The sequence below is a fragment of the Giraffa tippelskirchi genome, chromosome 7, assembly GCF_054371585.1.
Source record: "Giraffa tippelskirchi isolate mGirTip1 chromosome 7, T2T-mGirTip1v1.2.pri, whole genome shotgun sequence".
NCBI lineage: Eukaryota > Metazoa > Chordata > Mammalia > Artiodactyla > Giraffidae > Giraffa > Giraffa tippelskirchi.
In genome coordinates, this window is record NC_137281.1 from 49,699,284 (window position 1) to 49,718,615 (window position 19,332).

General features: G+C 49.9%; 1 protein-coding gene across 2 annotated transcripts in view; it reads right to left on the reverse strand.

Moving 5' to 3' along the window:
- The window catches only part of CRISPLD2 (cysteine rich secretory protein LCCL domain containing 2), a 64,152-nt gene that overhangs the window by 24,612 nt on the left and 20,208 nt on the right, over positions 1 to 19,332 (reverse strand). For both annotated transcript variants that reach the window (XM_081511489.1, XM_081511490.1), the window contains exons 4-11: positions 17,453 to 17,585; positions 16,938 to 17,053; positions 13,527 to 13,627; positions 8,252 to 8,392; positions 6,400 to 6,460; positions 3,154 to 3,220; positions 2,536 to 2,666; positions 523 to 566 (exon numbers count right to left, since the gene is read on the reverse strand). In XM_081511489.1, coding sequence (XP_081367615.1) covers positions 523 to 566; positions 2,536 to 2,666; positions 3,154 to 3,220; positions 6,400 to 6,460; positions 8,252 to 8,392; positions 13,527 to 13,627; positions 16,938 to 17,053; positions 17,453 to 17,585 — 794 coding nt within the window. The remainder of the gene's footprint in view (positions 1 to 522; positions 567 to 2,535; positions 2,667 to 3,153; positions 3,221 to 6,399; positions 6,461 to 8,251; positions 8,393 to 13,526; positions 13,628 to 16,937; positions 17,054 to 17,452; positions 17,586 to 19,332) is intronic.

The window sequence follows — 19,332 nt, forward strand, 5'->3', positions numbered from 1 at the left end:
TACAGCCTGCTCTCCCATGGTCGCATGCCACCCTGCCAAAGGAACAAGCCACAGGTTGTGTACAAAGCTGGACAAGATACGGCAAATATAGGCCATGTCCTTCCCCAGGTTTCACTCTCTCCTCTGTGGCAGACATGACTAACCTCTCCAGCTCCGTTTTCTGCTGAGCACGGAAGTGGACCTCAGAATCCTTCTCAACACTATGTTCCAGGTAGCCAGTACCACTCAGTAGAAATCAACACTGCCTATGAAGCCTGTTAGCTACTCTAGACCCAGGCAATAGTCTTTTTGTGACAGTCAGCTGGGCTCAGGCCTGTGTTTCAACCTTAGCCATCTAGGGCCAATGCCAAGTTCAGAGAAACTAGCTAAAGAATCCTTCTCAGGAACCTCGTCAATATTGTGGCAATGCTGAGAAAAGCAGTATCAACAGGTATGATAACCATTAAATCAGTAACTAAGGGGAACAAAATTCCAGGGTAATCTGTGGATTGTGGTCATATAAGAGAAGACTGTCCAGCTTACCTTTTACTTTTGACACCGTGAATGAGCTGGAAGCCTTGTATTTGCTGTAAAAGGAAACATTAGGTGAATGCAAAACAGAACTGCTTATAAACGTGCACCCTTGTTACTGTACTTACAATTTCATATCTTCCTACTTGTTTCCCATCATCCTGAAAGCCCATAGGACATTCCAGAGCAAGGTCTAGACTGAGAACATTCTAGAACAGGGCTCGTTAACCTTCTTTGTGCCAAGGATCCCTCTAGAGGCCTGGTAAAGCCTTTGGACGCCTCCTCAGAACAATGCTTTTTAAATGCATATGATACATTTAAAAGATTAAAAGGAAGTCATGTATTATTAATATCATTATCAAAGTATGAAAACAAATTTGTGTTAGCCTAATGGCTGTGCATCTTTATAAATGCATTAAAACCAGAATCAAGAGGCAGGTTTTCTAACTTCTGTCATTGAGAGACCATGATGGCAGAGAATGTTTCAAGATGTCTCCAGCAAGAGGACTTCTAGCAGTGCTAGCTAGATGTGGGGCTAAATAGCCATAAAGGAAGACAATGCTGCATTTCAATTAGAGGTCAGTGAAACTAAAGCTTTCATCTGCCTTGCGTTCACAGACTCCCTGAATTCTAAGACGTGAAGAGCCTCACTCTAGATGCAAAGCTGGCCACTGGAAGGGACCAGAAGTGGCTTCAGGACAGGCATCCTGGGCAGACCTGAACCCTCAGCCAAGCCCACAGCTCTACCGGGGCTGAGGTTGAGCTTCATCAAGGCTGGTGTTGAGGTCATCCAACCGATCTCTCTGAATATTTTCTTGCTTTTCATTTAAACTTCCTTGTTCTTTTTTGTTTTGTTTTGTTTACATAACCCCCAAATCCCCAGCTATGACAGAACAAGCAATATTGCAACACTGCCTGAAGATAAAGAACCAGGCCTTTCCAAGCAGAATGACTCACATAGTTTCTGAAATGTTCTAAGTGGCCTCACTGTTTAGAACGGACATGGACATACCACCTTGTAACAATCACAGAAGCGTCTGCTGAGCGCCTTCCTGCCGCACACCCTGGGGTGAGCATTGACAGGGGTCCCTGACACGCTGCCCTGTGGTGGGTTAGCTGGGTGTCAGCCTCAGGTCCTACCATGGCCCCCATTTAAATATCAGGGCACTGCCAGCCAGAAGGGATGAAGAAGCCAGCCCAAGTCACAGACGGGGAGGAGGCAGAGCCGGGTCCGTTTGAACCCAGAGCCTGCAGTGGGTTCCACCTGCTCCTGGTCACCTTATGCCTCAGATGCCATGGACAGATCAAGACACGGCCTCCTGCTGGTCTTCATGCCCCCTCCATCCCCCAAAAGTCAGGACGGCAAGGATGGTCTGCCTTGTGATCCATCCACATACTTTATGTGAAAAGCATCTTGCAAACGCAAGTAGGTATATTAAAAAATGAAAAGCTTCATTCTCCAGGGTAGGGGGGTATGTAGGGAATGCCAGTGAAGAATTAGCCTGCAAATTCAAAGATACCATCAGTCATTACTGAGGTGTCTGAAAAGGTCTCAGTGACAAGGAAGGGAGAAAAAGCAGGATTCAGAACTCACGTCAGACTGCAAGACTGTACGTTTTTGAAGGTTGTGTACCTAGACTATCTTGAGCAGTGGGAAAGAAGGGGTCAATATTTCCGTATTTGTTTTTCTATATCTTAATGGCTATTTCATAATTAAGAGTAGTATTAACTTTCAAATATGGAATAAACTTTCCTAAAAGCTACAAAAACAAGCAAACAAACTCAAAACAAACAAACAAAAAACTCAACATATTAAACATACACACAGAAATCCAGTGGAATAAAATATGCTAAACATCCTATAGGGGTGACTTCTGAGTTACAGTATTGTCATCTTTATTTTTTCCGGCTTTTTTTTTTTTTTTTTTCCGGCTTCTTTATACGGTCCAGAACTTCCCAAGTTTTCAACAATACTCTCACAATCAGAAAAGAAGTTTTCAGGAGCCCTGATCACAGAATATTTACCTCAGAGACTGCACGCCGTTTCTCTCTGACTTGACAAAAAAGGGGACCTTCCCGTTCCTGGTGACGTCCACCAAGCCTCCCTTGTCATCCAGGATCCCGTAGTGAATGGCGGCCCGGCAGATGCTGGACGCCTGCAGGGCGGGGCCGGAAGGTAAGTACATCTGAATTCACCTTTGTCAGCGATCATTTCCAAGAACACCCAAGATGTCTGTCCTCAACCCACAAAAAGCCAAAAAGCCGGGCCAAGGCTTACCCCACTGCTGACTCCGACCTCGTTCTATAACACGTCTTTGTTTCTGGGGTTGCTTATCTTTAAGAACTCATCTGTGTTGCTTTACAAACTAAGAACAGTGACAAACAGCCCTTTCTCCCCCTCCAGTGGAGCATATTAACGCTGGGGCTAACATAGAGACTGGTCAGCTTGGGGGTCAGCCCCTACTCCCGAAAGTGGCTTCACAAATCTGTGACCCCAGAAATAGGCATGGATTAGCTCTACAAAGAGAGGGGTTTGACTAGTGAGCAGAAAGAAAATCTGTTCACCTGAAAACCAGCCACGTGCTTTTAACACAGAGACAGGAGTCCACGCCAGCCATTTAAAGAAGCTCTGGCCATACTTACGCTTTCATAAAAGAGAGTCCCAAAGATCTTTGCTCCACTGTGCAGGCAGCCTGCTGGGCACTGGTACCTGATGGGGAAGAAAGAAGATGATTTTCATAAGTTGAATAAAATACATTGATAAAACCTCACCATGAATTTATTGTTTTTATTCCCCTTCAATAGCTATTATTACATATAGAAAAGTGTTGGTGATCTAGCATACATTGTTTGGGAGTAAGTCACAATTTACCCAGGCTGAAGTGTATAGACACATGGACACAATTACAGATTCAACTTGGCCTCTTTAAAGACCATTTTCATGTGCTTCATATTCAAGTCAAATAGATGGACGTTTCTATGAACAGATGGACAAATGGCTTGTCCAGAGGAAAGACAAGTAGCTCTAAAGGCACTAAAAAATTCCTCAGATACCAATCATCAAAGATGTGCAGACTAAAAGTTCCAGGTGTCAAACTACAAGGGTGTTTTAATAGAATAAAATTCAATGATGGTGATCATGCTCACAAACAAATATCAATTAATCTTTCCAGAAAGCCTTAACAATTCATGTCCCTTAAACCATAAACAAAATGAAGAAAAACAACCTACAAACTGGGAGAAAACATTTGCAAATGAAGTGACCCACAAGCAATTAATTTCCAAAATATATAAACTCATACAGCTTAATATAAAAAAGAACAAATAATCCAATCAGAAAGCCCCCCAAATGAGCAGATCTAAATAGACAATTCTCCAAAGAAGACAGCCAGATGGCCAACAGGGATATGAAAAGATCCTCAACGTTGCTAATAGAAAAATGCACATTAAAACCACAATGAGGTACCACCCATCACTAAAAAGTTTACAAATAACAAATGCTGGAGAGGTGTGGAGAAAAGGGAGGCCTCCTACACTCTTGGTGGGAATGCAAGTTGGTGTAGTTACTATGGAGAATAGGATGGAGGTTCCCTAAAAACAGAACTACCAAGTGATCCAGCAATCCCACTCCTGGGCATATATCCCCAAAAGATGAAAAATTCTAATTCGAAAAGACACATGTACCCCAATGGTCATGCCAGCAATATTCACAATATTCACATGGAAATAACCTAAGGGTCCATCAACAGATAGATGGATAAAAAAGATGGTACATATATACCATGGAATATTACTCAGCCATAAAAATAAAATAATTCCATTTGCAGCAACATGGATGGATCTAGAGATTACCATTCTAAGTGAAGTCAGAGAAAGACAAATATATGATATCACTTATGTGTGGAATCTAAAAAAAGATACAAATGAACTTATTTATAAAACAGAAACAGACTCACAGACGTAGAAAATTTAGGAATACAAAAGGGTGAAGTTGGGGAAGGGATAAATTAGGAGTTTGGGATTAATATATACACACTACTATATATAAAATAGATAACCAACAAAGATCTACTATATATTGTATATACAGATTATATGCAGTATCTTATAATAATCTAAAATAGAAAAGAATCTGAAAAAGAGTATATATGTGTATAACTGAATCACTTTGCTATATACCTGAATCTAACACAACATTGTAAATTAACTATACTTCAATTAAAAAATTTTTTTTAATTTATATCCCTTGATTCTTGAATCTCCCAAGCAAAAAGTCAGAAAGTCAGACATCCATGTTATTCCAACCATTTATAACTGGGGAAAACTGGAAGCAAGTCAGCGGGTGTCAAAGGAATAGCCAAATGTATTTCTGTGTGGCCAAATGTCAGTGTACTATACGGCCACTAGAAATGAAGTTTTTGAGGAACAGTTATTGACTTTGGAAATCTTAAGTGAAACCTAATCAGAGCACAGAACAAAGGTTGGAAAGAACGACATCAAATTATTACTGACACTAATGAGATTCTAGGACACTTATTTTGTTTATACTTGTTTTGATGGTTGTTTTCCTGAATTACAATGAACAAGGATATCCTTTAAAGTCAGAAAAAACATTCCAGTAAATATTGTTGCAAAAGTGCCATGTACAGAAAACTGACGTGCCAGGTGGTAGGACGGCATCCAGGAAGGGCACCATGGGAGTTCAGGGGGTTACACGTGGGCTGAGCTCCATTTCTTGACAGGAGGCATCTAAGAGGCTTCATGTGGACAGACGCCTGCCTTCTTCGTGCTCCGCCTACCTTCGATCCTGAAACTCTTTTGATGCTGTCTGACAACGAATGTTCTCCAAACCTTGTCATCTTTTCCCACTGACTACTCAGGTGTGATGCTCTCGTTACAAGTCAGCAGTTTGGAAAGACACGGCACCACTGCTGGGCAGCTCGGGAGCCTTCTGGGCATCCCAGACCCAGGAGTCTGCAGGGTGAAGACCTCTCTGGGACGACGTGCAAGGTGGGGGCAGATGGTTACTCCACCACCCTCCCTGCCACCTCTTGCTCGTCTCACCACCAAACTGCCTGGTTCTACTTTCGTGGTATTTGCTGGCCCATCACCAAGGCTGGTGGGACAAAGTGTGAGCCCCTTGAACATCTGATCCTAGCTGCTCTCTGTCCCAGGACACTCCCGCCAAAGGCGAGCGGAGCATTCTCCTGACAAACTTGACTCCACGTCCCCGTGGTGTAAAATAGGACCCTCTCTTTCAGGTAATATGATACACCTTCTCTTTTGAGCATGTGCTTTAAATAACACGATTCAGCTTTAGATTAATGGATGCCAGGACCTATAGGAAGAAGAGCAAGGGCCCCTCCACCAATGACACGGTTTTCCTGCCGTGAACCTAAGGGTCTGCATGTGGCCGCTGCCTGTTGGCCATTCGCTGCCAGAAGGAGCAGCCCAGAAGCTATGTTGCCAAAACCAAGCTTGTTCTTCTTGGCAGATGTTTTTCAACATCCGAAATGGATGATACCAAGCAACTCCATTGGTTAGATTAATTCATTCCACTCTGGGGGAGATGCTGACCGCTCCCCGTCTGGTGGGGCCCTGGGGAAGCAGGCCGACTGGGACTCCACAGCAGCCATGCTGGACCCAGCCACCGCCACACTTGCCCTGACGCTGCCGCAGCCCAGAGCTCTGGGCCACTCTGGGACCCCTTCACGCAGAGGGTGGAAGGGAGCGCCGACCTGCACCAAAACATTGTTCAGGATCTCCCTGTCGATAGCACATCTGGCATTTCCACAGCAGATCAGCCGACAGGTCATGAAGGGACCCCTGACCCAGAGTGGGTGTGTCTAAGGGCTGCACGTGGTGGGAGAGGGAGGGGCCAGCCCTTACCTGTTGCATGTGGACCCTTTACACTTGTCCTTCATCTTGGTGTCACACTTGACAACTTGGGCTAGGAGAGGAATGCAGAAACACTTGTCACGGCAAGAAACGGGAGGATGAGTCTGAGCTAGCAGATCCCATCCCCACCCTGAGGAACTTTCTGGAACATCCTGGAATCCTCATCATAACTAGGGCAGAAGCGTCGCCCGCTGGCTGCAGGTGCAGGGTGGAGGTTTGAATCCCGGCTCCTCTTTCTAGTAGCACTGTCACCTTGGACACTTACCTCCCCTCTCAGAGGTTCAAATCCCACTTATTAACGGGGATGGGTACAGCATCCACCTCCAGGAGTTTCTCTGAGCCTTGATGAGAAAGTGAACCAGCCTTGGAAGGCAGCCTAGTACACCGAGTTCCCCTCAGCTTCACAGGGCCCGGAGGGCAAGCCTTGTGCAGCTCGAGAAGCAGCGACCCAGCCATTCTCCCCAGTGTCATCTCCCCCACAGCCAAGAGGACTTTGCCAAGTTTTCCTTTCGGTTTATTTTATAGGGACATATCAGAATCTTGGAGAAGTGTTATAGTTTGACAGAAAGACACGTATTATTTTGTAATTTTACATTATGGAAAAATAAAACAATAATGAAAGAGTTTGGAACCTCTGGACAGACAAGGACCTCAGGGTATTTCCTGGTCACAGAGAGCTACGGGCTGACTAAACAGGTGGGAAGTCCAGGGGAGAGATAACTGAAGGCCCACGAGGACACCGGCTGGGTGGGGGCGGCAGGAGGGCAACTGACAAAATGGCCAAGGCTTTCTGAGAAAGATGGGCGTGAGCCGGCCTCCTGCTGTGTGCTGTGTGAGAGTCTGCAGGGAAAACAGAGACACTGGCAGGCAGAGAAGCCACACCTGGTGCTGTGTCTATAAGAAAATGCCCTCTAGAGCCCCCAGACTTCAGTAAAGGTGCCACATACTCAGGTGACCCAAGTCGGGGAGGGGGGAATCGGAGCCTGGCCAGACAAGGCAGAGAGAAGCGAGCCCCAGGAGGTGAAGGGTCTTGGGAGACCAGAGGTGAGCATGAGAACATGGCATCTGGGGACCTCCGAAAGTCTCTGGGGAAACAGCCAACTTCCTCCCTTAACGGAGCTGTTGGAGGCAATGTCCTGACGACCTCACAGTACAGCTGACACTGGGGGACCCATGTGACTGTAAAGAATCCTCACAGCGACCTGACCGAGCTGCAGCAGCTCCCGCAAGGACATGGGTGAAGAGGGACAGATGAGAACACGCAGCCCAGGTCTAGAATTCATAGCCTAGCTCCTTAGTGACTGCTTCAGTTCTTCTCTGTCAAGAACACAATGCCTCTCCTAAAATATGGACACAGGAAATGCACACACCCGTGTCTCTGAACTAAAACAGTGCTAACAAGAGGCATCAGGGCTCCTACTTTACAGATGAGCACATGGAGCGTCAAAGAGGCAGGTCCAAGTCACAGGACGCATGTGCATGGTGGCCCTGGGAGCCGGGCCCCACGCTGCATGCTCACTCTTCCTTTGGGAGGTGGGCACCCCAACAGGAACCCGATCTCAGCCCTGGTCCTCTTTGACAGGATAAGAGGTCTAACCTTAAAATAACTGTGTGGGGGGAAAAGGCCACCCAAGCACGGCTCCTATAATGCTTCTTTTGAAATTATTTTAAAATATCATTTTTTAGAAACCTCTTCAGGTTGTGCTTTTGCAAGCTACACCCCACTCTGGTCCCCGCTATTTGTCAACTTGGAGACCTCTCAACCCACTGGCTCCCCTACTCCGTCCACCCCAAGGAAAACTGCCCCCTCCAGAGGCGGCCAGCAGGGCAGAGCCCCACTCACTCATGTAGTTCACGGGAGAGTCTTTCTTGGGCTTCGTGGGTTTGATCACCTTCGGTGAGACCCAGACGTGCTTCTCATCAGGAATGGGGGCCGTTTCCACCTCGTTCATGTCGTCCGTTTCAGGTTTCTGGCCGTAAGTCTCTTAATAGTGAAGAGGGGAGAGAAAAGCAACATGCTGGGATCCAAACGAAATGCACTTGGGAAGAAGTAAAAAAGCCATCTGGAGAGGAAGCTAGTTTGAGGTTTGCTTTTACAAAGTGTCATTTCAGCAGCAAAGAGAAAGTTCCGCTTCAGGGCCAACTGGCCAGGTGGGATTCTCCCAGCCAAGGGCAATGCATGGCTCTCTGCTCACTGTGCTTGATTTGGAACCCAAGAGCAGCTGGGCTGACCGGAGGTTAGAAGGCCCCAGCACCCACCCCTGGATGGTCAGAATGATTTCTTGTCCCGTCTCTGCCTACTCACCACTGCTTACCCAAGGAAGCAGCTTCAGGAAGCCACCTCATCCTCTGACCCTAAACTGCAGCTGTCTCCCCGAGGTCCCTCTGCCCTAGATTCTCACTGAGGGAGGGGTCCTCCTAGATACAGGCCATTGGGGTGCAAGAAGACCCGTGTCGACGCTCTTGGACCCATTGCCCTTTACCACCTGCACGTTCTGCTCCATTCCCCATCCCCGAAGGCCAAGATCACTTAACCTTTCTCTGCACTGCAGTTCTGAAACCCAGCAACATTGGAACCATCACCTAGAAAGAGCCAAAGACCCAACTCTTGGTTAAAAATATTTAGTTCACTGGCTCCCAATCTTTTCCCCAACCAAATATGGTTATTTCTCCAAACATGACTACAACCTTCATGTTTCAAAACTTTCTAATGCACCAAACAAATTGCATTTATTAAGCATCAGTTCTCATCGTGAAAGCCACCGTGACCTGTAATCAGGCCACTTGGATACCAAGCCTTACACTCCAGCAAAAGCAAAGCAAAGCAAAGTATTGCTCGTGCGCCCTCATCAAACATGAACTGGAGCATGTCTGCTGGGGGACCTGCCAAGCCTGTTGTGAACCAGAGTTGGAAATCCCTGCCTTCTAAGCTTCTCCAATGAGAAAAGACAACAAATGTGCTTCGATAAGAAGGAGTTCAAGGAGCAGGAATGGGGCCCTTGCAGGCCTCTTTGTGTCAATGGATTAAAACTCAAGTCCCATCAAGTGTCCACCAATTCCCAGCCTTATCCCCATTTCTCCTTAAGGGTGACAACATCTCTTCTCTGAAGGGCAGACCAACTGTTTTGTGTTGACATAAGCCATTCAATTGAAGGGCGACTTCAAGATCTCTTCAAGAGATCTTCTCTGGATGCTTTTTGATAGGATACTCTGCAGCCATTTCACTGGCTGACTCATCACTGCACAACCACCACCCCAGGGGAACCCAAGAGGAGGAGGGACAGGATTGAAGCCAAAGGAGAACGTCAATCCTGAGTCCCAAATTCATTACCAGAGCTCGTGGACCTCCACGTATGGCTCCTGGATGACACGCTCACCACCACCTGCCTCCCCCACCAGCTGGAAACTCCCTGAGGCAGCAGCCAGCCTGCTTCACACCCCACTCTACAACAAGCTCCAGCACACAGCAGTTGCTCAACACTCACCTCCCCCAACTCCTCACAATGAAGTCTATCTTTGAACTCTTTGGAGGGAAAAAAATAGTCCCAGCAAAGTTTAAAGATATCAGGAAGGGGAATGTGGAAAACATCATCTGTAGCTAAACTCTATAGGCAAAATCTTTACGAAGACGCTGGGTTTGCAAACAGCACTTGGAACCCAGCAGCGGTCTCTGGTCTGTCTTCCCATCAATGTGGCTATTCAGGCTTGTCCTTCACTGAAAGCCAGAGCTGTCTCTGGAATAAGCTGGGTTTTCTTCCACTGGCCTTTAGGATTTTTATACCTCATAATCGTGGCTTTATTTAGCTGAATATAGTTGGGTAGAGCAGCCTAAAGCATTTTGAGGGCTCACTATTTAAGAAAATGGGCAGACAGTCCTCACCCTCAGACACACACATGAAAAGTGGAATGCTTACCCAGAGGACGGGCTGTATTTGAGCACATCCTAATTAAGATCCCCTGAGTGGACCAGCACAGGCCTGGGGAAATTCCGTGCCCGAGTTCACGCCAAGGTTACTGTGTGCACCGTCCAGCTCCGGACCAGGGGTCCTGGGACACCAAGCATTTCTACGTCATTCTGCAGACTCCACCTGGTTCTATAAGTGTGGGCAAAGCTCATAGCTAATGTCAAGTTCTCGTGTCATCCTCTCATTGCCCTGGGAGGCGTGAACAGCCCCATTTCACAGATGGGAAAACTGAGGCTCAGAGAGGCTATGTGACCTGCCCAAGATCACACAGCTGAGAGTCAGATCCCTTTCCCTGAATCCCACACCTTTCATTGCCACACAGGGACAGGCTGGAGGGGTGGGAACGCTTCTTACGGTTTATCCTTATCCCTGCTCCATCTCCATTAAGAGGTCAAGGCTTTGCCAGGCACCTCAATAAACGCTTATTAAGTAGCTTATGCAGATAAGCCGCTTTAGAGGAGACTTTCTGCATGGTTAGCTAAGGAAATCAGGATGCCCGCCAAGTGAAGTTGGGTATTTTCCACCAAAAATAAAGAAGCAAGTCCAAGAGCCTTCATTGGTGGGTTAACCAGCATCTAGGCTGTCTTTGTGTACATTTGTTCTCTGACAAGGACCCTCTGTGGACTTTGGGGGTGTATTTATTCAGACAACATGCAGAACACACCTGCTAGGTGCCCCTGGAGGCCCTGGAGTGAACCAGCAGTTGTAACTACAGGTGATTCAAGTTCATGGAGAGTTTGAGTGCAGTAAGAGCGTGGAGGCAAGTGAGCGGCCTGGCTGTGAAATCAGGGAAGTCTTCCTAGAGGAGGTGTGACACCACAGTTGTGTTTTCCAAGAAAAGAAGGCATGTGCCAGGATCCTGAGATGGATGGGGCCCCCAGACTGCTAGAGGGCCCCCACTAACCCCTGAGGTGAAGAACTCCATGCCAGGTGAGGAGTGAGGTCATACATCCCCACCTCGACTTCTCCAAGACAGTAATGGGCTGGGTCCATAAAGTGCTGACTATGTGCAGACTGCTGTCCTAGTAACTCACACCTTCCTCACCGCATCCTCCCAGCAAACTACCTGCAGGAGAGGATGTCATCACTCTTACAGATGGGAAAACTGAGGCTCAGAGAAGGCAAGCAGTTTGCCTGGCATACCCGGCCCGGAGTGCAGACATGCCCCCTCTGCCTGCCTCATGCACACATGGAGCCCCCCAACAGGAGACCTGAGGGGGTACCCTCAGGGGTCTGCCCTCCCTCACGGTCCCCAAATCAGCCCTCAGGATCTGAGAGGGGACTTGTCCCTCTGGGTGACCAGATAGCAGCCACAGGACCCGCCTGAATGGGGACTTGGAGCCTGACATGCTTCGAATGTCAGCTTGCCTTCTCAGCCCTCCCATTACCCCTGGGGCTGACACGTCACCCCATTTTCACATAGGAAGACTGAGGCTCAGATTGATGAAGTGACCTGCCGGGGTCCCCCTGCTGGAACGTGCAGGGTTGTGAGCACTCAAGCAGGTGTACTAGACTCTAAAACCCATGCTTGTCCCAGGAATCCAGGTATTGGAGTGGGACTGCATGGAAATATTTCACTAAGGATGGGCATGGGGACCCCGTCTCAAAGACAGTGAAGAAGGGGAGCAGGAGAAACTCCACCTAACAAATGCTTGTGGTCCCCTACCGTGTGGCGGGCACTGCTAGGACCGGTGCACCGTGCCATGACACATGCTGTTCCCTGCTGGACACACCCTTCCCTTCTCTCATTACCAGGCTCAGTCTTCCTCAACAGCTGCCTGCTCGGGAGGCCCTCCCTGACCCGGCCCACGGTGGAGGCTCCTGCTACAGCCCCGAGGCACCTGTATCATGCCTTGAAAGGGGTGATGGCCCCACTGGACGTCAGGTTCCCCAGGGCAGGGCCAGGACTGGTCCCCATAGTCACCCCACCCTATCACCTAGCAACATCCTGGCACACAGCAGGCACTCAGGATGTTCACACCAAATGCACTGACTCGCTCATCTTAGCTTGAGATGCGTCACAGATGGAGTCACCAGGCCCATTTTGCTGCTGGGCAGAGAGCCTCAGATCACCCAGATCCAGAGCCGGAAGTCTCATGTCCGGACTCTGGGTTGAGCCCCGCTTTCCCCAGAGACTTAGCTACCCACACATAAGTCACGACCCAGGAGACCACACGGACTGGGCCACACTGACCGAACTGTCAGACCTTTGCTTCTTCCCCCAGAGGACCCCCCCGCCACACCGCCCCGCTGCAGTGGGCAGAATTAGCAGGGAATAACCGGCCCGAGAGGGCTGGAACTCCACTCTTCACCCTGGAGCCCACTGGGCTGGCCCCACGAACCCCTGGCAGGGAAGGGCCACTGCCTCCTGCCCGTGCCAACCCTCCTGAAAGGCCCCTCTCAGCCATCACAGGACCTGTTGACGCAGCCACGTGAAAAAACACACCTCAACCGCAGACACACGGTCAGCGCCTCGGCTGGGACGGAGTTGGAGGAAATAGTCCAAAATGTGAGGAGCACTTCAGGCGTGAAAAATGCGCATTATTTACAGGAGCGGGGCAAATGGAAACACCCTGAGTGGCCAGCAATAAACAAATGCTGGCATCGCTGGAAAATACACGGCCTGAAAGCTCCGGCTGGGCCTGAGCTGAGCAGGGAGGGGAACGTAGATGTTTATGACGAGTAAGGGCCAGATGAGCTGCACATGTGGGTGGGTGGGGGGCTGGTGGGGACAAGGACGAGCAGGAGGGGCTCCGACAGCCCGCAGGGGCGGCCCCTGCCCGGCCCACAGCTGGCCTGGACCATCCATCACGCGGCTGCTTTAAATTCCTCATTTGTTTTCTGTTTTATACCAAAGTCTGAGCACCAAGAGGGCAAGATGCCTCCCGTCCACGGGCGACACCCACTGGGGAATGTCCCAGGGGCAATTGGGTCCCCCGGGGAGCTGGGCCTGAACCCCGAGTCTGGAGACGGGGAAGGGAGGAGGGGAGCGTGGGCTGGAGTCTGGAGATGGAGGAGGGGAGAAGAGGGCAAGGGTGGAAGGGGCCAATTTCTCCCCCTAACTGTCCAACCTCCCTGTTTCACGTCAGCCTCTCTCCAACTCAGGGATGGGAGCGGAAGCCTGCCCCCGAGGGCTCTGAAGTGGATTCCTACCTCGGTAACAGAGGTTGTTCTCGCAGCCGCCACCATACTTGGGCGGGCACTCGGAGCAAGGCCGGCCGGTTCTGTAGGGGGCTTCTCCGATCCAGTTGCCCCTGAGGACAGACCAGAAACACCATCACGGGGCTGCCATGCCAGGGCCCAGGCGCCCTTCTCTCTGTTCGAGACCCTCTTGGGGCCCCAACATGGTCAGGGAGGAAGGAAGGTATGAGGGGGACAGGCACTTGCCCTGTGCCCCTCTGTGCACAGCGTCTAGAGAATTACAGAATAATCTAGCCAGGAGCCATGAAGCATCCTTCTCCTTCTCATCCTTTGTCCTGTGGCCCCCAACTACCCACACTGCTCCCTCGCACAGCTCTGAACGCCGGCAGCACCGCCCCCTCCTGCAGCCCCAAAGCCAACACGGGAACCTGCTGGGACCCTCCCTTTTAAGCTGTTTCTCAAATGAGTGATGGGCAGCCTGTTTCAGGGAGGGCCTCGAGGTTACTGGCTTCTCACCGCACACCCACCCACTCACTCCATCCTTCCAACACCCTAGGAGGGACGTGCTAGAGTTCAATCCTTTATCAGGAGAGGAAACAGGCTCAGAGATGTTAAGTGACTTGCCCAACATCACACAGCGAGTGATTGTGAGGGCTGGGATTTGAACTCAGCCTGTGGGGTTCAGAGGCTTTGACCATACTCTGCTCGCAGGGCTGGGACCAAGGTGCCTCTGGGCATCACAGGTGCCGATCCGCCTCCCTCTAAGCTTCCAGGGCAGGAAAACCAGAGGCCACTCGGTGGGACTTCTCTAGGGCCTGGGTAGCGGGTGGTGAGCAGGACTCCCAAGCTCTTCTAGTGGTGCCTTTGGCAGCACAGGCTGGAGCAGTGAGTGACTGGGGGCCAGTCTCCGTGATCTGTTCTAGGAACTTCCTTCATGGTTGCCCCAGTCATCTAGCTGTCCTCTCAGGAAAAAGATGCAGGGCCCCACTCTTGGGCCAAGGGTGGCCGAGCCGTGAGGAACAGGCTCCAGGGCTGGACCCAGCCCTGCCAACCAGAACCTCTGCCCCCTTCTCTGTACAGGGTAACCTCAGGGGCTGGTCATGAGATGAAGGAGGTGGCTGTGTGGACGCCTCACGTCGGGGCTGGCCTCTGGTGACGGCGACACACTCTCTGAGCGCTTGCTAAATCAGCAACCTCATGGAGTGACGGTCTGATGGCTGTCCAGGGCGGCCAGGGAGGGAGGGGTCCCATTAGTGCTGGCCAAGGGACAAACCGCAGAAAACACACTGTTTACTCCTGGTCAGCACAAAATAGCAGAATGGAACCACCCAGGGCCACATGAGTGTCAGGATGGGGATGGTGGGCAGGGGCTGTCATAATCTGTACCTACAGAGGGCAAAATAACATCCCCTAGCAGGCTGCAGACCCTGCTTTGTTGAGCACATCTGCCTCACGTGCAGGCTGGCCGGGACTCATGGAGGGCTTTGGGATGACCCCCACAAATGGACCATCACCAGGCAGACTCTGGTGCCCTAGCACCTGCCCTGTCACTGAGTGGGGCTCAGTAGGTTCTTCAGACCATTCGGGCCCCCAGATGGGCTCTTCCTCTTCCCCAGCTAAGTTCGCCAGCATACGTAGGCTCCACGTTTCCTCAGTGACAAACCATGCCTCCGACAGGACTGGAGCAGTAACTCTCAGAGTTAGTGATTGTGGACATGGGCTGGGTGCCAGGCATCCTGGGAGCCCATCTTCCAGCCTGGGTGCTATGTTATATACATGATGCATGGGCTGAACGTATGTGCACACCCCCCAACTCATATGTTGAAACCCTAACTCCCAGGGTAGCTCCATTTGGAGATGGGGCCTCAGAGGAGGTGACTGAGGTTAAATGAGGTCATAAGGGTGGGGACACTGATCTGATAGGATTAGTGTCCTTATAGGAAGAGACATAGAGAGCTCAACTTCCCCTCTATCTCTCTCCTCCACCCCCTGCACACACTGAGGAAACACCACGTGGAAACACAGGGAGAAGGTGGCCATCTGTGAGCCAGGAAGAGAATCCTCACCAGAAACCAGCCCTGCTGGACCCTGATCTGGACTTCTGGCCTCCAGGGCTGTGAGAGAGAAATCTGCTGCTGAAGCCACTTTGTTACATCAGCCGGTGCTGACTAATACATGTTTATACATGTGAAAATTTACCAGCTGTACTTTCAGGATTAGTGTATTTTACTATACATAGGATATTAATTTTTTTAAGAAAGGGATAGGAGCTAAATAAGGGGGAAGTGGTATTTCTAGTAGGATCTTCTAGTGTTTTGTTTTTTTTAATACACAGTCAAATTGAATGGTTCCTCACTCCCCATCCGCCACTCTTCCAGGAGTTCTGACCAGCTTACTGCTCTTCCATGGGGCTTGGTCCCTCCCATCAATGACACAACCCCTAACCTCATCTCTGTGGCTGTGGAGACACTGCTACCACTAGCATGCCGGATGGTTTACAGAGAGTTTCTATTTTCCTCCCAACCTCAGCGATTCCCTCTTCATCCCACCTTCTCATGGCCACTCCTGACCCAACCCAGTAAATGAGGTCATTCCTGCTTCATGCAGTCACTGAGAAAACATGCCTTAAGGGCCACTGCGTGCAGGGCCCAGTGCTAGGATGGCGGCCAGCCCCGTGGCCAGTGCGCAAACCACAGGCTGTAAACTGGGTGAGCTGTTCTCCAAGAATCAGCACATAGTTGTCTCATGAGCAACAGAGGTGAACGAGTAAAGGGATAAGTGACACATTGATGACATCAGGATGCTGTAAAGACGAAGAGGGATTGTGACCGAAAGGTTTGATGAGGTCCCTTCTGGAAGGGGGAATATAAAGATGCAAAATACCTATTTACTAGAGTGCTCTTTGCTGCATATTTTCAGAGAAAAAGAATCTCTATGGTGGACTCCACTAGTTGCCCAGCCAACAGCTATTCCTGCTTCTGACTTATTCAAGTAGTCCCAGAGGACAATTTGCCAAGCCAACTGGGACAAGTTCATTGGTCAAAGTCAACTGGGGCAGTCTTGTTCCCCCTTGTCCATGAGTAGTCTGGTTCTGACCAATGACGTAAGGAGAAAGTGGGCCAGGGGAGATAAAAGCCGAAGGAGAGAATGCTTTTCTACTGTTCTCTCCCCTTCTGTTTGGGAAGACTTGGTGCCTGATGTTTTGCAGCCTTCTTATGACCATGAGGAGAGGATCGTACTGCAAGAAGACAGAAAGTTCTCATTGACATTGCTGACCTATTAAGCTAACCTAGATACACTAGTCTCTGAATGCCTTGTTATGTGAAGTAATAAAGAGATTTCACCACTTAAGTCAGTCCTAGTTGGGTCTTCCATGGCAAGCAAACATACCCCAACCCATAAAACCATGTCACTTGTTCTTACTTTGGAGAATAGTTGCAGACGAGGTAGACCGCATTCTCCCAAACATCTCCCCAGACGTTCATCCTCCGGCAGGTGTTCACGGCACAGCCGATCTTGTTGGTTGTGGCCCAAACTATCTGAAAAGATGACATACATACATCAAAGCTCAAGGGGAAAATGACCAGGATGACATAATCTGCCCACAGTAAAGGGGTGTGTGGTAAAGGGGTGAAGGCCCAAATTCTTCCCCTAGCCCATGAAAGATCCAGATGTTTGTTCAAAACAAAAACAGAAAAGTGAACAAAACAAAAGTAAGGAAAATGCCCCAGTAGTGTACAAGCTTCTAGTGCTTCTTCTCAGTTTCCATATTTGTGAGCCAGCCACAAACAGCTCGGCCCACCAGTTTTACTTTGAGTAGGACTGAATTAGAGGAAAAAAATTAAGGCAATGATAGAACAGAGGTTCTCTGATGAGAGGAGAGCCCCACAGTTCTGGGGGGTGCCAGGCTGAGGCCACACCCGACCTTGTAGCCTTACCTGGGTGTAGTGGGTGCACATGGGCCCAGAGCACCGCTCCGGACACCAAGGGTTGCACTCGTGGGGGTAGGGGTAGGTGTAGTCCTTCACCTCATCGTACCAGGACTGCACGTGGAAGCCAGGGGAGCGATATCTGCAGGGGAGGATAAGCTTGTTCAGTTCCGGCCACCACATGCACACAACAACAGAGACCCCTCTGGCAGCACCCCACCCATGGTGGAGCTGGAGTCGGGGGCTCCTTCAGGCCAACAGCCCCACATCCCACCTGGTGCCTGTTAGACGTGCTTAAAACCCTAACTGGCCTCCTTCAGAGTCCAGGAGTATGCCTGAGTGACCCACACACCACCTGTGTGCATGGGAAACCTGTATCTGGCCCCAGTGAATACTTTTTTATACCAATAATCACATATTTTTTCATATACATTTGGGGAAATATATGCAGCCCCTGAATCCCGTATTTCACAGATATTACTGCGTAAGAAAAAACCAAAGGGGGGCAAACCTTGCTCCAAGCTCCCATTTGGGATCCTATCACCTGAGCCCTCCCCTCCCCCCCAGCACTTAGAAGACCCTCCCCACCTCTTGTTGGTGACCACTGGACCTCTCTTCAGCCCCGTCTGCCAGGCTGGCATCAGGAAAGAAAATAAACCAGATGCAAGCCTTGGTCACTGTCACCAGCCAGTGTAGACAAAGTGGTTTCAATAAACAGAACAGATGTGGGCGGGGGGGTGGACTAGGCACTTCTGAGGACACCGTGGGGAGCATGGCAGTCAGTGGTCTTGTAATAATTACCATCAGGACTCAGGCAATGGTGGCAGTCAGTGCCCTGGCCAGGGAAAGCGCCTCTCTGCTTGGGGCCAGCTCAGAGAAGGACACACAGACAGAGACAGAGCTCCGGGGCCACAGGGTACCCACCATCCCGTCTGTCCATGTCCCGCAAGCCTTGCTGCCAGGCTGGGCCAGTTTTAGAAAGAAAACATTCGGCTGCTGAGGGGCTTTCAGATGAGGGGCTCCTCTGGAAAGTGAGTCAGCAATATTGATCCAGAAAGGGGACAGCCTTTGTGCCCTGGACCCATCAATCCTACTCCTCAGAGTTTTCCTAATGAAATCATTCAAACGAGCCAAGAGGGAAAAAGAAAAAAACAAAACCCACTTACAAGAATAGAATGGCTAAATTCTGGTCTGTCAACCTGATGGCTCACAGGCAGCCTTTAAGATGTGATAACCATGACAAGTATGTGCTAGAAAACTGTTTGATGTTGTATAAGAAGGGAAAAAAAATCAATAGCTGTCCTGGCCACGGTTACAACTATGCGAAAATATGTCGGGCAGATGCAGCCCAGGAGCGCAGAAACACAGAAAGAGCTGACCAGGTCAGCGGATCCATGGGTTGGGTTCCTCTTAGACATTTTCTGGTAATGCTGTCATAAGACTGACTGGATAAAAAGCAGAAAACAACACTGGGTTGCTATGCCTCCACGAAGCCAGGCCTCTAGCCCCGTGATGACCCCTTGCCCAGGTCCTGCCAGGAATAACCCTGGCTAAAGGAGAGTGCTGGGACTTGGGGTCCCGTAAAAATCTGAGCCCAGAAACTGGATATGGTGGGTCTGAAGGCCAACAAACCCTGCCCTGTGTTTTCAGGGGCTCTGTCCAATCCATACCAATTTTTCAATGAATGGGGCAAAATGGAAGCAGACCCTGGGACCCTGGCGACTCCTGGGCCCCTACTCGGAGAACTCGTGTGCGTAGCACATGGTCAGCGAGTCTTAATCTGTCAGGAGACATCTTCCCCACTTCCTCTAAGGAAACCAGCCCTCAGCCCGGGAGGGGCCCCCAGACGGCTTGGGTGCTCAGGTATATGGCCCAGTTGACCTGGGTGA